This window comes from Triticum aestivum, chromosome 3D (assembly GCF_018294505.1).
Source record: "Triticum aestivum cultivar Chinese Spring chromosome 3D, IWGSC CS RefSeq v2.1, whole genome shotgun sequence".
Taxonomy (NCBI): Eukaryota; Viridiplantae; Streptophyta; class Magnoliopsida; order Poales; family Poaceae; genus Triticum; species Triticum aestivum.
In genome coordinates, this window is record NC_057802.1 from 88,375,261 (window position 1) to 88,391,638 (window position 16,378).

The 16,378-nt window shown below is 48.5% G+C and overlaps 1 protein-coding gene across 1 annotated transcript; it reads left to right on the forward strand.

Annotated features, from left to right (window-relative positions):
* The first annotated feature begins 210 nt into the window (after positions 1–210).
* Positions 211–2,272, forward strand: LOC123077612 (protein kinase PINOID 2). The gene is made up of 2 exons (XM_044499906.1): positions 211–832; positions 1,302–2,272. The coding sequence occupies exons 1-2, from the start codon at positions 267–269 to the stop codon at positions 2,194–2,196; spliced, it is 1,461 nt and encodes a 486-aa protein (XP_044355841.1). The 5' UTR covers positions 211–266; the 3' UTR covers positions 2,197–2,272.
* Positions 2,273–16,378: the final 14,106 nt, after the last annotated feature.

The window sequence follows — 16,378 nt, forward strand, 5'->3', positions numbered from 1 at the left end:
ACATAATTTGCCATGTCTAAAAAAATCACTAGATATTTTCGGTCCTATAATTATGCATCTATGTATCCGTGTGGAGCGAAAAGGAAAAAGCTACTCCTAGGTATTATCAACTCTCGGAGGCTTAGATGCTCTCCCATCCTCGAAAGCGCTTGTGTGGATTTTGTAATCATTTTTTAACTGGCCACACATGACAGACACCGCTGCTTGCCTGCCTATATAGACACAGGGAGCTGGTGCTGGAAGGCAGAGGCAAGCTAGCTTCTTCCATGGCTGCCGTTAGAGATGAATCAGACTACGACAGTAGCCGTCCGTCATCGCTCACGGCGTTGGGCTCCCGCCGGAGCTGGATCAGCGACATTGGCAGCTCCAGCTCGGTCTCTGGCGGCGGCGAGACCCCCTGCCGCCACAACAAGCCCCACAAGGCCAACCATGCCGAGTGGGAGGCCATCGCGCGCGTCCGCGCAGCCGCCGCCGGCGGCAGCGTCGGGCTGGACCACTTCCGCCTCGTGCGGCGCCTCGGCAGCGGCGACCTCGGAAACGTCTACCTGTGCGAGCTCCGCGAGCCGCCGCACCGGCCGTCGTCTTCCGGGCGCCTCTACTACGCCATGAAGGTTGTGGACAAGGACGCGCTGGCGTTCCGCAAGAAGCTCCGGCGCGCGGAGGTGGAGCGGGAGATCCTCCGCGCCCTCGACCACCCCTTCCTGCCCACGCTATACGCCGACTTCGAGGCGTCGCACTACGCCTGCCTCGTCATGGAGTTCTGCCCCGGCGGTGACCTCCACGTTGCCCGGCAGCGGCAGCCCGGCCGCCGGTTCAGCGTCGCCTCCGCGAGGTATCAAATATCATTACCAATCCCCCCGTTCAACTTCTTCATGCATGCATGCATTGTGCTTGTGCTTGTGCAAGCACCACCATTTTCCGGATTTGCAACACATTGATTCGAATATCCCATGGCCTGAAGCTTACGCGTGGGATGAAAAGCTGAGATTCTCTCTGTTTCAGGGTCAAGCTTTGTCTCCGTGTCACTCCTTTTTTTAAAGCATGGCACCACTTTGAGCTAGTGTAGTGTAGTAATCTTCTTTCCATGTGCAATGTGCATATGCATTTGCATTGGTGCTTTATTTCATACACTTTTTGTCTCGCCGTGCATGCCTATCTAAGCAGATCTTTTGAGAACCCACTTGGGCTAATGATTTGAGCTGCGCGCGCATGCATGCATGGCGACATGCATATTATCTACTGTATCTTTGTGTGGCGCTGGCTGAGCTGATAGAGATCGATCGCCGAATGATGTACGGCAGATTCTACGCGGCGGAGACGGTGCTGGCGCTGGAGTACCTGCACATGATGGGGGTGGTGTACCGGGACCTCAAGCCGGAGAACGTCCTGGTGCGCGCCGACGGCCACATCATGCTCTCCGACTTCGACCTCTCCCTCAAGTGCGACGACGTCGTCCCCAAGCTCCTCCGCCAACCGAGAGGGGACAGCGACGGCGCCAACCCGAGCTTGACCCATGGTCACTCGTCGTCGTGTGTCCCGCCGATCCAGCCGGTGCTGTCATGCCTGTTCAACGGTGTAACACGCAAGCGCCAAGTGCCTATGCCGGACGCTGCGGCCGTGGACGCCGACGCCGACGAGCATTCCGAGCCCGAACAGACGTCTGACCCTGCAGAGGTGGTGGTGGAGCCCGTGGCGGCCCGGTCCAGGTCCTTCGTGGGCACGCACGAGTACCTGGCGCCGGAGGTGATCTCCGGGCAGGGCCACGGCAGCGCGGTGGACTGGTGGACGCTGGGGGTGTTCATGTACGAGATGGTGTACGGCCAGACGCCGTTCAAGGGGGCGACCAACGAGGAGACCCTCGCCAACATCGTCAGCAAGCGGCCCGTGGCCTTCCCGCGGGTCCCGGCGTCGGCGAGCTGCGGGGAGCGGGAGGAGCTGCTCTGGGCGCAGGACCTCATGGCCCGGCTCCTGGCGAAGTGCCCCGGGAAGCGGCTGGGGAGCTGCACGGGGTCGGGCGAGGTGAAGCGGCACGCGTTCTTCCGGGGCGTGAACTGGGCGCTCGTCAGGTCCATCCGGCCGCCGGAGGTGCCCGTGCCGGCAGCGCCGGTGGCAAGGAGCAAGGCGAAGACGATGAGCAGGAAGGAGCGGCGGGAGCCGTACAAGCAGCAACACGAGGACCATTTCGACTACTTTTGAGTTGACACCTTGTATTCTAGACTAGACGAGCAGACGGGATTAAGCGGTGTACATAAAGTTGGTACTGGTTCCACAACGAAAGAGTATTAGTTTGCATACGCCGAACCAGGACCTGACCGGAGATGGAGACGCTGTGGAGGAGAACAGAGCTAAGGTCAACTCCAACGCGCGACCCTAAATGATCCGGTCGCGTCCGTTTGGGCGTAAACGGACAGAACAGGCCGCTCAACGCGCGGCCGCAAACGGATCATCGTCCGTTCTTCGTCAGTTTTTGACCCATTCTTGGCCCAAAGTTGAGCTGCGTTTACGGTCGAACGGACAACGTGCGGACGAGCGGGATGTGCGCCCTTGTCCTCCCTTGACCTGCCTGCCGGGGACACGCCCGGCCACACTTTCCCTCCACTTTGCCCAAACCTCTCCCGCCGTCCCGCGCCGTCTCCCGCCTCTCCACCTCCACCATGGCCCCCGACCCGATGAATCTCGGCGACCCGCCCGCGGCCGCGCAGCCCGCGGCGAAGAAGAAGGGTACGAAGAAGCCGCGGTCGGAGCTCACATCGTCGAAGGTCGTCAAGCTCGCCGCCGAATCGGCCAAGAGGAGGAACCAGCGGGCGAAGGACAAGGAGAGGAAGGCTGGTGCGAGCTATGCCACCGAGGCGGCCACACTGCGTGCGGCGCAGCACCAGGCGGACATCGACGACAAGGAGTCCATCGTTGCCAAGGCGCACACCCTCCTCATGTTAGGGTTGTGCCGACCCCCGCCTGCCATGGCCGCAGCCAGCACAGGCTCGTCGGCCACTCGTCCTCCGCAACACCGTTCCCCGAGCTCGTCTGTCACGCCCGAGACGCATCGTGCGCTGCCCCTTCATAGCCATGGGCAGACACGGTTCTCCACCTCGCCGGACTGCAGCTGGTCGCTCCGGCCACTCCCGCGGGCGTCATCGACCTCAACGTCACGCCGGGGTATAGCTGCGGTGGCCAGCTGTCCGACGGGACGCAAAGGAAGAAGCCCTGGTCGTTCGCTTAGGCGAACATGGCCGGCGCCCGCAAGCTGTTCGGCGAAATGCCAATGCCGATGCCCACGACCGCCCTGAGTACTCGGCATTCATGGAGAATGTCATCTTCGAGGGCCGTGGTGAGGCCTTCCACGTCGACGGCCAGACCCAAGCTTTTGATCCTGGCGCCATCCAAAGCCAGGATGGCCGCGACCACTATGAAGACACTCAATTCGTCGACTGATGAAGATGAGGACGACCATGGCAAGTCTTGGCATGAAGATGATTACTTGTATTGTGAAGATGAGGAAGAAGAGGTCGACATTTCGGTCGAGCAATTGATGTTTATCGATGAGCTCACCCAAAAGGCCGAGGCACAAAAGAGGAGGCAAAGCATTCGCACGGGATCGTACACCCAAGATGATGACACTTTGATTTGCGAGAGTTGGATGGAGATATGCCAAGATCCCATGAAAGGTGCCGAGCAAAAAGGAGCCGTCTTTTGGACAAGAGTTCACAAGAACTTTCATGAGTGAAGGAAGTTGGCCCCCTACCAATTTACAAGCCCACGGGGCATCAATTCAATCCAAAAGAGATGGGGTTCATCCAACACGAGTGCAACAAGTATTGTACCGCGCTTGAGAGCGTTCAAGCCCGCCCCGTGAGCGGCCTAGACCTTGGTGACTTGGTATGAACCTCTCGTTTTTGCATCATATGTCCATTCATGTTAGCATGCCATTTATGTTTCATGCATTTTGTGTCCTTTCATGTTACAATTGTGGCCGCATCTTTGATTGTGTAGGTATTCCAACCTTTGGAGGCCTTCAAGACCCGACACAAGAACAAGTTGTTTACTCTCACGCATTGTTGGGTGCTCATCAAAGATTGACCAAAGTTCAAAGACCAATATGCCACTCGTAAGAAGAAAGGAGGGAAGGCGGCCGTGGCTGATGAGGGAGACTTGCTCAAGAAGCCGAGGGGCAAGACAGGCACGAAGGCCGACGAGAAGCGTGATGCGTCTTCTATAGCCTTGCAAGGAACTTTGGAAAACATGATGAGACAAAAATAAGTGCGGGAGGAGAGGAGGGGCAAATGAAGATATACCTAGATCTTCAAACGAAGAAGCTTGACATGGAGGAGGCAGTGAAGATGAGGAAGCTTGACATCGAGGAAGCCGCTCAACTCAAGAAGCTCGAGATCGAGCCCACCAATGCTAAGACCAAAGCCAAAGAGGTGGCACTCGCGTTCATGAGCGTCGACAAGAACAACAATGTTACCGGATAGGAAGGCTTGGTTCGTGAACCGGCAGAAGGAGATGTTTGTTCGCGATAGCGTGAAGTAGGTGAGACCACGACCACGATGGATATCCATTTTGAAGGCTGGCTGATGTGCCAGCCGCAGGCTTTGTTGTCGGCGCCAAAAAACTTGTCATTTTGAAGGCTGGCTCGTGTGCTGGCCGCTGGCTTTGTTGCCGGCCCAAAAAACTTGTCCATTTTGAAGGCTGGCTCGTGTGCCGGCCGCTAGCTTTGTTGCCGGCCCAAAAAACTTGTCCATTTTGAAGGTTGGCTCATGTGTCGGCCGCTGGCTTTGTCACCGGCGTGAAACTTGCGTGATCATTCTGTAGGCCGCTGGCTTTGTTGTCGGCCGACATGAACTGGCGAGAACGCTGGCGCTACGTGAACTATGGCCATTTAGCTGCACCTTTGTTCTTGTTATATGTTGCATGCACAGCAGACGAGATGCAGCCGAAAATGCGGCTGTGCGTTGGGCGCGCGGTCGACGGATCCAGAAATTCGGACGGACACGGCCCCATCACCACCCCCAAGCTGACGAAACGGACGTCCATTTGGGTCGTGCCATTGGAGTTGGCCTGACAAATTCGAATGATTTTTTTTGGTAGGCGCATTGAACAGAATGATGTCGAATCGATAATCAGTGAGACGAAAAACTACAAGATGTTCTTTATCCCTCGTGTAGTCCAATCACGAGTCCCGTCTCCCGCGAGTAGGGCTGCAAGAAAAGCTCGAGGCTCGTGAGCCGCTCGAGATCGACTCGTCTTTTAGCTCGACTCGAGATCGACTCGAAAAAAAATGAGTCGAGTATGAACACTTTATGTAGCTCGATCGAGAAACGAGCCGATCTTGAGCCAGCATTGGCTCACTCGATTTTAGCTCGATGGCCCGATATCGTATATGTATATTGAATAACCTACATATCTATTGCTAAGAATTAGGATAATTCATTTTTATATATGTTCTGTATAATTTTTTTCTTCACTTTACCTACTAGCAAACATGGAAATTAAGCATGTAGAAAATTTATTCTCATCACGTGGCCAACCATGTGTTCAATATCTTATTATTTTGGTCAAAGTTTGAGAGCCGGTGCACCTTCGTCGCCTTCTATCCATTGTTATTAAATAGTAGTCTTCACCTGAGAAAGAATAAGTCGAATTTATAGTGATTTTTCTGTTCTATTGTGGTCTATCTTAATTTAAAATTTGCCTTAAAATAATTTTAAAAATCATCTTATTGAGCTCGAAACTAGCTCGAAATCGACTCGAGATCGTTACAAGCTGAGCACGAGCCACTTTCTGCGGCTCAACCTTGAGCTTCACACATTTTAAGCTCGCTCGAATTTTAGTATGAGTTGAGCTGAGTCTAGACCAACTCGCTCGAACTCGACTCGTTTGCAGCCCTACCCGTGAGGCTGCAGGATGAAGCTAGACGGGAAGTAACGTGAGGTCAACTGGGTTCATATTTCAAGAAGCAATAGTGATCAGCACCGTCCACTGTCCCTCCCTCCCCTTCCACGATCTGCCGTGCATATTTACCCACGGTATTGCCGCTATCGGATCAAGCACATGTTTTAGTGAGATTTTTTCTTTTGGCGTACGTGAACAAATTTGACAACAGTAATGCATGTATACAAACATACGTGCATGCCCGCCTGGAGAAAAGAAAACATGAACCGTGGTGCAAAGTTCAGTGCAGTGCAAATGCATGTATACAAATATACGTGAACAAATTTGCTCTCGTCTCGGTGCAGTGCAAAGTTCAGTGCTAGTCGCCGTAGAGATGTGCAGGCAGGGTGAGCAGGCCAAGGGAAGTGAAGGATCAGAGAGAGACGGCAGCGGCCAATGGGGGGCCCCTGCCCGCCTGCCGGGTGGTGGTGCCGGCTCTCATGGCGTCCTCGCGCACGCGCGTTTTGTCCCGGTTACCCGTGCGCGGCACTGGCACCCCACCTACCAGCTTCCATGGCGCGCACTCACCCTCACCCTGGCACACACACGCACAGTCGCTCCGTCGCTCGCCTCACCCCGCCGATCGATGCAGGCTTTGCTTGGCGCCAATCGCCGTCCGCTCCGCCCCGGAAGAGGAGACCTTGGCCGGCCTGCATGATTGCTGGATCTGCTCGCCGATATCGCGACATCATGGCGGCACTGTTCACCCACACATGCATGCCCAGACCCATTTCTTCGCACCGCAGCTCCTCCCCTCGGTCCGCTCGTCGATCGATGCATCCATCCGTTTGCTCGCTTCTCTGTTCTCTGGTCATCACCACGTATGCCCGACCAGCTGCCGCCGAGCTAGCCTGGCATGCGTCATGCGTGACCGTCCCTGTGCAACCACACGTCCTGGCACCGGCCGGACAACGGAGTTGTGCGGCCTGCATGTGCCTGAGCGGCATGTCAGTGTGATGTACTACTACTACCTCCCTCCTGGTTTACTCGTCCTTTTGTATTTTATACCAAAGTTTGATCTTAAATTTAACTAACAAAATATTAATGCAAGTCACAAAAAATAATATAATTAAAAACTATGTTCAAGTACAAATCCAACGATATAGTTTTTGATGACATGTATTAATATTTTATTAGTTAAATTTATAGTCAAAATTGGCACAAAACACAAAGAAAACTTATAAACCAGGACCGAGGTAGTACCAATGATACTTTTTTTTTCCAGGCAAACTTGTGCCCTACATGGAAGGCCACCGCACTCATGTTAAACCGCAAACAGGCCCAAGACCTAGAAGATTACAAGATCAACACTGCATATTACGGACGCGTCTGTACCACGCTTATGGCATTTCCTATTTGACGCCTCCAGCGCTCGCTAATGTGCATTTTGTTAAGTGGCGCTGAAGGCGCTCTTACCTGGGTCGGCCCATACCCATTCTAATATTTGTGGACTCCGAAAAAGTATGCACGCGACCAGCTTCGAACACCAAACCTCAACGTTTGAAAGGCAACGCACAACCTGTAGGCTATCCCACCCGATTGTGAAACAATGCTTTTTTTTATTTCCTTTTATTTCTTTCCTCAGTTAGTGTCTTTGTATTTCCCTTTCTCCTTTTATGTTTTACGTTTTCCTTTTTTCCTAATTTTTCCAAACGCATGACCATTTTTCAAAATCAATAAACTTTTTTGAATTTTGTGAACTTGTCTTCAAAATTGATGATTTTTTCCAATTCCGTGAACTTTTTCCAAAATTGATGATTTTTTTAGTATTTTCTGAACTTTTTTTTCCAAAATCAATGATCCTTTTTTCAAATTGATTAACTTTTTCACAATTTGTGTTTTTTTCCTAAATCGATGAACACCTACCAATTTTTGTGATTTTTTTCAAAACCATGAACTTTTTTGAAATATTGGTGCACTTTTTTCAAAGTTGATGAACTTTTTTTCAAAATTGATGAACATTTCTTCAATTGTTATGATCTTTTTGTTTCAAATTTGTGATTTTTTTCAAAATTGATGATTCTTTTCAAACTCGATGAACTTTTGTCATATTTTTCTAAAATTCCATGAACTTTTTTTAGCTTGTGATTTTTTTGCATTCATGATTTGTTTTCATGATTTTCTATTTTTTTCAAAAGTCAACGATTGATTGGTCAACGGTAGACTAGTCAACCTTGACCAGTCTACAACACTGAGGTTTTTCAAAAATTACTAGAAGGAAGTGCCGAGTGAGTGGCGCACGCGTTGGGCCGGCCTAATTTTGTGGCTGAGTGAGCGCTACTTCCACGAACCGGCCCTTGAAAAGCTGTATAGATTTTTTTAAGGGTTAAACCAAGCTTTATTTATCAAAAACGACATGGCGTGGGATACAAATTGGGTCGTGGGGTTGGCCAAACCAGATGTGACACCTCAGACCTAATAAAAGTGAGTGCTTGGCTAGACTATGCGCTTCCAAGTTGGTAATGATGTAATTTTGTTTTCGAATGTCGTATTACTAAGATGGACGCATGTATTGATTTTTTTTCTTTATTTTTAGAAGAGGACGCATGTATAGATAGGAGCGAGGGAAGCGAGGTGGACGCATGTCTCGCGTCAACCGCTCGCGACCATGCGCCGGCTGAGCACAGGACTGCAGTCGCACGTCTAGCTAGCTAGCGTGTTTCTTCTTCTCAAATAAAAAAGTTTTTTTTGAAAGTCAGCATTTTATTGATTAAGCAATAAAGTCATACAAGGTCTCTCGGATACAATCCGGAACAGAATTGAAAACACACAACAAACTAGAGTTTTTACAAGAATAAAAAAGTTAGCGTGCTTCTTTACGTCTTTTCCTTCGGTTTTTTACATTCTTTTTGTTTTTTGCTTTCCTGCTTAAGTTTTGTATATATTTCGAAATACTCTAAACATATATATTATAAAAATCATTTCACATAATTTTTTGAATAAATGTTGCTCATGTATTTAAAAACAATGTTAACTAAGCATTTGAAAATAATGTTAAGCAAGTATTTGAAAAATGTTAATCAAGTATTTAGATAATTTTAAATGTGTGTAGAAATTTTTTGGTCATGAATTTAAGAAATGTTAAAGTTGTAATTAAAAATGTTAAATATGTATAAACAAATGTTGAGCATGTATTAAAAAATGTTAAACTTGTATATAATTTTTTTTAATGTGTCTAGAAAAATGTTGACCATGTATTGAAAAAAAATGTAAACTTGTATTTGAAAGATGTTAATTAAACATTTGAAAAAATGTTAAATATGTATAGAAAACATGATGACCATGTATTAAAGAAATTTAACCTGATTTTTGAAAAATGTTAAATGTGTATCTCAAAAATGTTGATCATGTATTGAATAAATGTTAATCTTGTATTTGAAAAAAATTAAACATGTATTAGATAAAAAAAAAATGTGTATAGAATAATAATGAAAACCCGAACAAAAGAAAACCAATGAAAAAGAGAAAAAGGAAAACAAAGCCGAAGAAAAATGAAGAAAATAGAAAGAAAAGAAAAAAGATAGAGAAAAAAGAAAAAGAAACATAGGAAGCCAGATAAAATAAAAAACTATAAAAATAGATTAAAAAACCAAGAAAACCCGGAGAAAAATCAAGAAAAAAACCCAGAAAAAACAGAAAACTAGTGGAAACCCGACTCTTTAACTTTAACAAGGTCGTGGCCTACTATTTAAACACAAACCGGATGGTGGCCCAGTGCCTAGCAGTGCAACACTGCAGCTAGGAGATCTCAGGATCGAATCCCATTTGACCCTTTTACTCTAGTGTATTTCTGTTAGCACGAATCGGCTGGCCCGCAACTGTACATGCAAGACGAAAGGAAGACTCGCTATATGCGAGATATAGCCTTTGCAGCATAGTATAGGTAAAGGAAAAATAGGAATTATAGATTTGCCGGCAAGAGGCACGTCAACAACTAGAGCAAAGAAAGTGACATGTCGACCTCCAATCCGCCATGAAGGAAAACACGTGCTGCTAGCCTAGTCGTCCACCGACCAAGGCTTTGACCACCGATGCAGGCGAATAGAAGGTTGAGGCCGCCACAAGCAAAGACGAAGAGCCATAGCCCTCTAGCAAATTATTTCGCATAGGACTTGGAGCGAGAAGGCGAGCTTGGCACCGAACAACTTGGATGAACACCATCTCCAATCATCGAGGAAGCGCTCCAAGATAAAGCCGAGGTTGTCAAATGGAAATTGGATCTCTTGTAGGTCCAGAAACCCTTGAAGGGGCCCTCCGATGGAGGTTGAAGAGGAGTTTGAGAGAACCCCATTACAATTATCACCATAGGATGACCTCTCCCGAGTGTAGAAGAAAATAGAGTAATGCATCACCATGTCAAGGCGGGGGTGGGCACCAGAAACTAGGCATGAATACATGTGCCCCCTCCAAATCAGCTTGCTTCAACTTGCAGACGACCTAATCTGAAACCAGATTGAAAGCACAAAGCAAGAACAACTGTATACTGAAGATAAGAGGGAACAACACCAGTTGAGAAGGGTCCAACAAGAGGCACATTTCTTTTCATTAATACAGCTAGACCTACAGGATACAGGAAGAATGACCAACATCGATTTCTTCTCCCCACCCTAGTAACAAGCCAAGGGGAAGAAAACGAAATCATATCCAGTATACTTCGGGGTTGGGAGGTTATTAAAAGGGAAGAGAGATGCATGCCTAGTCGGAGGAAGAACTTTGCTGACGACAATGTTAGCCACCACTATGAACCAGGAGACGCACGGGACACGTTAGATTCTTCAAGCTGGTGAGACACATCTCCAAACCGCCATAAACAACTAAGGAACTACTAAAGTAGGCTAAATTAGAGGGGAAAGGGGTCCCTTGACCCACTCGTCGCCGACGAGAGACGTGAGGAGAGGGGAGGGACCGACGGGAAAGAAATGGTAGGGCACTGGGGAGAGGGACGGAGAGCATGAGAAAGCAATTGGCAGGGGAACTGACGATACTCGGTCATCTTAGTCGCTTGGTTGCACCGCGCAAACGTCAAAGACCACAGCCGCGCCCAACTCCTCGGTCGTTGTCAGCTGGTTGCACCATGTCATGTAGGTTGCGACACTTGAGGCCTAGGGTGTGTTTGGTTAGTTGAATTGATTTTGGGCCTCCTTCACGAGTGGCCTATTGGAGCCTGGCTGGTTGAAGCATGGTTTAAGGCAATGTTGTGCACTGCGTTTGGTAGGCCACATCGCGTTACTAGTACTTTTTGTGCTATTGTTTGGTTGCATGCACATGCGATTTAAGGGTGAGTAGATGCAAACCACGGGTGTTTGGTTGTGTGTAAAGGTGTATTCTACTCACCCCTCCAAATATGTTGATCCTATCACCCTACACATCACACTAACAAGCATCACCCCTAAACAACATGATTTGAAGACAAGATTGGACACAACATATTAACACCAACAGGGGCATCCATGCCCTCACACTAATTAACATCGGTGATTTAAACCTCTGATCAAATAATACTAACATCAAGACTAAGTTTTAAGACAGCAGGTGCATGATCCCATGCCTATGCACAACATCAATGGTGAACTCTCCCGGTCAAAATATATACATTTTCAGCAAACACAATAGTAACATAACTGCTACTTAGTTCAGAAGGCCTTCCACCACCTAGCCATGCTTAACCCAGTGGTATTGCTTAACAATGGAGTTGTTGCCATTGAAGCCCCAGGTCGTCAGCTTGAAGACAATGATGTCGCCAGACGCCACTTGGTGCTTTTGGCGGAACTCACTCCACTTTCGCCCCAACACCACCCGGCTGCCAAACTTCGAGAACTGCATCCATTGCGCACACCACCGGCAGGCGACCACCAGAATGGAATGAGGAAGGGGGTGTTACCAATCCCTAAGGGTCTTCTCAAACGCCTTTGGGATGACAAGCATGGCAACGTCATTCTTGTCCATCTGGACATATACCTATCATGGGCCGTCCTCCATGCTTGGGCAGAGGCGTCGTCACCACCTCCTTCGTCACTGGCACATCGGGCTTCCGTGGCCACCGGTCGAGCGTGAGCACATCCTCGAAGTGACCTAGATGTCAGCCACCCCCCCCCCCACACACAACGTCCGATTTAGTGTTTATTGCCTTGTTAGTTAAGCATACATAGGTGAGTTTACACACGACAGTGCATGATGCACACAAGACTATTGGTAAGTATATCAAGGAATTTGTACAATCATGGACATGAAAGGCTTAGATGGTGAACAACCAATGCATTAGCATTACCATTGCACATTGGCATGAATGCATGAATGAGTTAGCCAGTGAACAATTGATGCATAAGCATAAGACAAAGCAGTGCACATTGCTATGACCATACACAAGGCAGTGCACAATGCATCATGCACAATTGTATTATCCAATACAAAGTAGTGCACATTGCTTTGATCATACACAAGATAGTGTGCAATGCACCATGCACATTTGTATGATCCAACGCAAAGTAGTGCACATTGTTGTGATGTAGCATAAGGCAGTGCACATTGCTATTATCTAACATGAATTAGAGCACATTGCTATGAACTAATACGAGGCAGTGAACAACCTAGCATTTGGTAATTAAAAATTTGACTTTGGGTTGACATTAATTCATGAATACCATAAATCTAAGCTCCGGATGTACAATGTAATCTAATCTGTGAATCAATCTAAGATACGTATCTAAAATACCATAACCTCATACCCAATTCTTGCCGCTGCAGGTGGAGAAGAAACTGCCATGAACTCTACGGACGAAGACACCACAACCATCGACAAGTCTCCAACAAATATAGGTCCAATCACAAGAAATCTGGCCAAACTAAGAAGCCACCAAGTGAACACTAACTTAAGTTTACCTTGTAACCTTTATGACACAATATGCTTTCATCCCCATTGTTTTTGGTTGAATTTAAGTATCACATGGAAGAAATCCAACAACCTATGATCTCTTGAAGAAACAAAGTTGGTAAAAACAAGTTTCAAGTGAAGTTCATGCTCTCAGTTTTTAAATCTGATCTTTGATGTCTCACTCATTTGAAGGAGAGATGGTGCCATAGGGTACATCAATAGAAGCTACATCAAATTTACTTTCCAACCCAAAAATGGTGCATCTTTTATCATTTTGAATTGTGAGTTAAAAGTTCTATTCATTCTCGTGGAAGGTGTGCAGGCTGTCAAGGATTCGCGAATTTCCGAGGAGCTCTCCAACAACTCCAAATGTGGACTGCTTATTCCCCCAAGGAAGCCATGCAAAGCTAGTTACTTTTGAAACCTTTTCACACCTAGCTAAGGGGGATTGTCCTTGCTATAAAACCCCATCTCCCCATCCTTTTAGAAACCTTTTGTCAAACCATTCAGCTACAAGCTTATGCAGCAAGACTGCTAGAGATCCAAGGGATCCTTACTACCTTTTCTCTTGTGAGTTCATTCGAATTCTCGAGAAGGAGCCTCTGGTTCCCCCTAATTCTTGCTCTACAGTTCTAGCTGTTTTGTGTGGGTTAGTACCGGTTTGTGGTTATGCGATTTTTGGACCATGGGTTGGAGTTCTTGCAGCTTCAGTTAGCTATCCCCAAGGTACGAGTCACATCCAACCTTGGAAGGTACTCCCTCCGTTCCTTAATATAAGTCTTTTTAGCCATTTCAAATGGAATGCAACATACGGATGTATGTAGACGTATTTTAGAGTGTAGATTCATTTATTTTGCTCCGTATGTAGTCATTTGGTGGAATCTCTAGAAAGACTTATATTTGGGAACGAAGGGAGTATAAAGCTAATTATCCCTCCCAATTCGATCCTATGACCTGAAGATCGGTCCACCCTCGGGCATGAACTCGTTCAATGGGTTTGCCCCTATCACCTCCTAAAAACTCTAACCTCCTATGCAACCTCCACCCCCATCCCACAATCTACATCTAGGAAGCAGTTGCAGATGGAAAACATTGTTTGTCGCCTCGAGTAGAGTGGGTGCCACCAGAGCCAAAGAAGACACTCTTTTTTTGCAGGAACCGTGATGCCCTGGCAATCCCCACCCACACAGCTTGGGAAGTCCCCGCCGCTGTCGTGGAAGTCTCCGCCTCCACAACAGAACTCACATCGACATCGACTGAGGTCGCTGCCACCGATTGCGCCGCCGATGTCCACTCAATACATGTAGAGGGGGCCTCATGTAGATGGGGGATGGGTACCTCAACATCCTCTCCAACTAACTAGATAGAGAACTACTCAAGGGGGGGGCATAGATTCGGGTGGTGCGGTGTTGGAGCTTGGTCGACCATTGATGGCAATGAAGCGTTGGGGAGAACAATGATGATTTGGGCAGTGAGGGGAGTTGGGTGGGGACCTAAAGAGGATACGTCGCATCTCCCACGCTTTCCAAGGCATGCAATGCGTGTTGGAAATATGCCCTAGAAGCAATAATAAAATGGTTATTATTATATTTCCTTGTTCATGATAATTGTCTATTGTTCATGCTAGAATTGTGTTATCCGGAAATCGTAATACATGTGTGAATACATAGACCACAACGTGTCCCTAGTAAGCCTCTAGTTGACTAGCTCGTTGATCAACAGATAGTCATGGTTTCCTGACTATGGACATTGGATGTCATTGATAACGGGATCACATCATTAGGAGAATGATGTGATGGACAAGACCCAATCCTAAGCATAGCACAAAGATCGTGTAGTTCGTTTGCTAGAGCTTTTCCAATTGTCAAGTATCATTTCCTTAGACCATGAGATTGTGCAACTCCCGGATACCGTAGGAGTGCTTTGGGTGTGCCAAACGTCACAACGTAACTGGGTGCCTATAAAGGTGCACTACGGGTATCTCCGAAAGTGTCTGTTGGGTTGGCACGAATCGAGACTGGGATTTGTCACTCCGTTTGACGGAGAGGTATCTCTGGGCCCACTTGGTAATGCATCATCATAATGAGCTCAATGTGACCAAGTGTTTGGTCACGGGATCATGCATTACGGTACGAGTAAAGTGACTTGCCGGTAACGAGATTGAACGAGGTATTGGGATACCGACGATCGAATCTCGGGCAAGTAACGTACCGATTGACAAAGGGAATTGTATACGGGATTGATTGAATCCTCGACATCGTGGTTCATCCGATGAGATCATCGTGGAACATGTGGGAGCCAACATGGGTATCCAGATCCCGCTGTTGGTTATTGACCGGAGAGTCGTCTCGGTCATGTCTGCATGTCTCCCGAACCCGTAGGTCTACACACTTAAGGTTCGGTGACGCTAGGGTTGTAGAGATATTAGTATGCGGAAACCCGAAAGTTGTTTGGAGTCCCGGATGAGATCCCGGACGTCACGAGGAGTTCCGGAATGGTCCAGAGGTGAAGAATTATATATAGGAAATCCAGTTTCGGCCACCGGGAAAGTTTCGGGGGTTATCGGTATTGTACCGGGACCACCGGAAGGGTCCCGGGGGTCCACCGGGTGGGGCCACCTATCCCGGAGGGCCCCATGGGCTGAAGTGGGGAGGGGAACCAGCCACTGGTGGGCTGGTGCGCCCCCCTTGGGCCTCCCCTGCGCCTAGGGTTGGAAACCCTGGGGGTGGGGGGCGCCCCACTTGGCTTGGGGGGCAAGCCACCCCCTTGGCCGCTGCCCCCTGGAGATGGGATCTCCCAGGGCCGGCGCCCCCCAGGGGACCCTATATATAGTGGGGGGAGGGAGGGCAGCAGTACCCTAGCCCCTGGCGCCTCCCTCTCCCTCCCGTGACACCTCTCCCTCCCGCTTGCGCTTGGCGAAGCCCTGCCGGGATCCCCGCTACTTCCACCACCACGCCGTCGTGCTGCTGGATCTCCATCAACCTCTCCTTCCCCCTTGCTGGATCAAGAAGGAGGAGACGTCGCTGCTCCGTACGTGTGTTGAACACGGAGGTGCCGTCCGTTCGGCGCTCGGTCATCGGTGATTTGGATCACGATGAGTACGACTCCATCAACCCCGTTCACTTGAACGCTTCCGCTCGCGATCTACAAGGGTACGTAGATGCACTCCTCTCTCTCGTTGCTAGATGACTCCATAGATTGATCTTGGTGATGCGTAGAAAATTTTAAATTTCTGCTACGATCCCCAACAGTGGTATCAGAGCCAGGTTTATGCGTAGTTACTATGCACGAGTAGAACACAAGATTGTTGTGGGCGTAGATCATGTCAATTTACTTGCCGCTACTAGTCTTATGTTGATTCGGCGGCATCGTGGGATGAAGCGGCCCGGACCGACCTTACACGTACGCTTACGTGAGACAGGTTCCACCGACTGACATGCACTAGTTGCATAAGGTGGCTAGCGGGTGTCTGTCTCTCCCACTTTAGTCGGAACAGATTCGATGAAAAGGGTCCTTATGAAGGGTAAATAGAAATTGGCATATCACGTTGTGGTTTTACATAGTTAAGAAACGTTC

Coding starts and splice junctions, on each gene's coding strand:
- LOC123077612 (XM_044499906.1), top strand. CDS start 267: ATGGCTGCCGTTAGAGATGAATCAGACTACGACAGTAGCCGTCCGTCA. Junction 833..1,301: donor TTCAGCGTCGCCTCCGCGAG/GTATCAAATATC, acceptor GATGTACGGCAG/ATTCTACGCGGCGGAGACGG.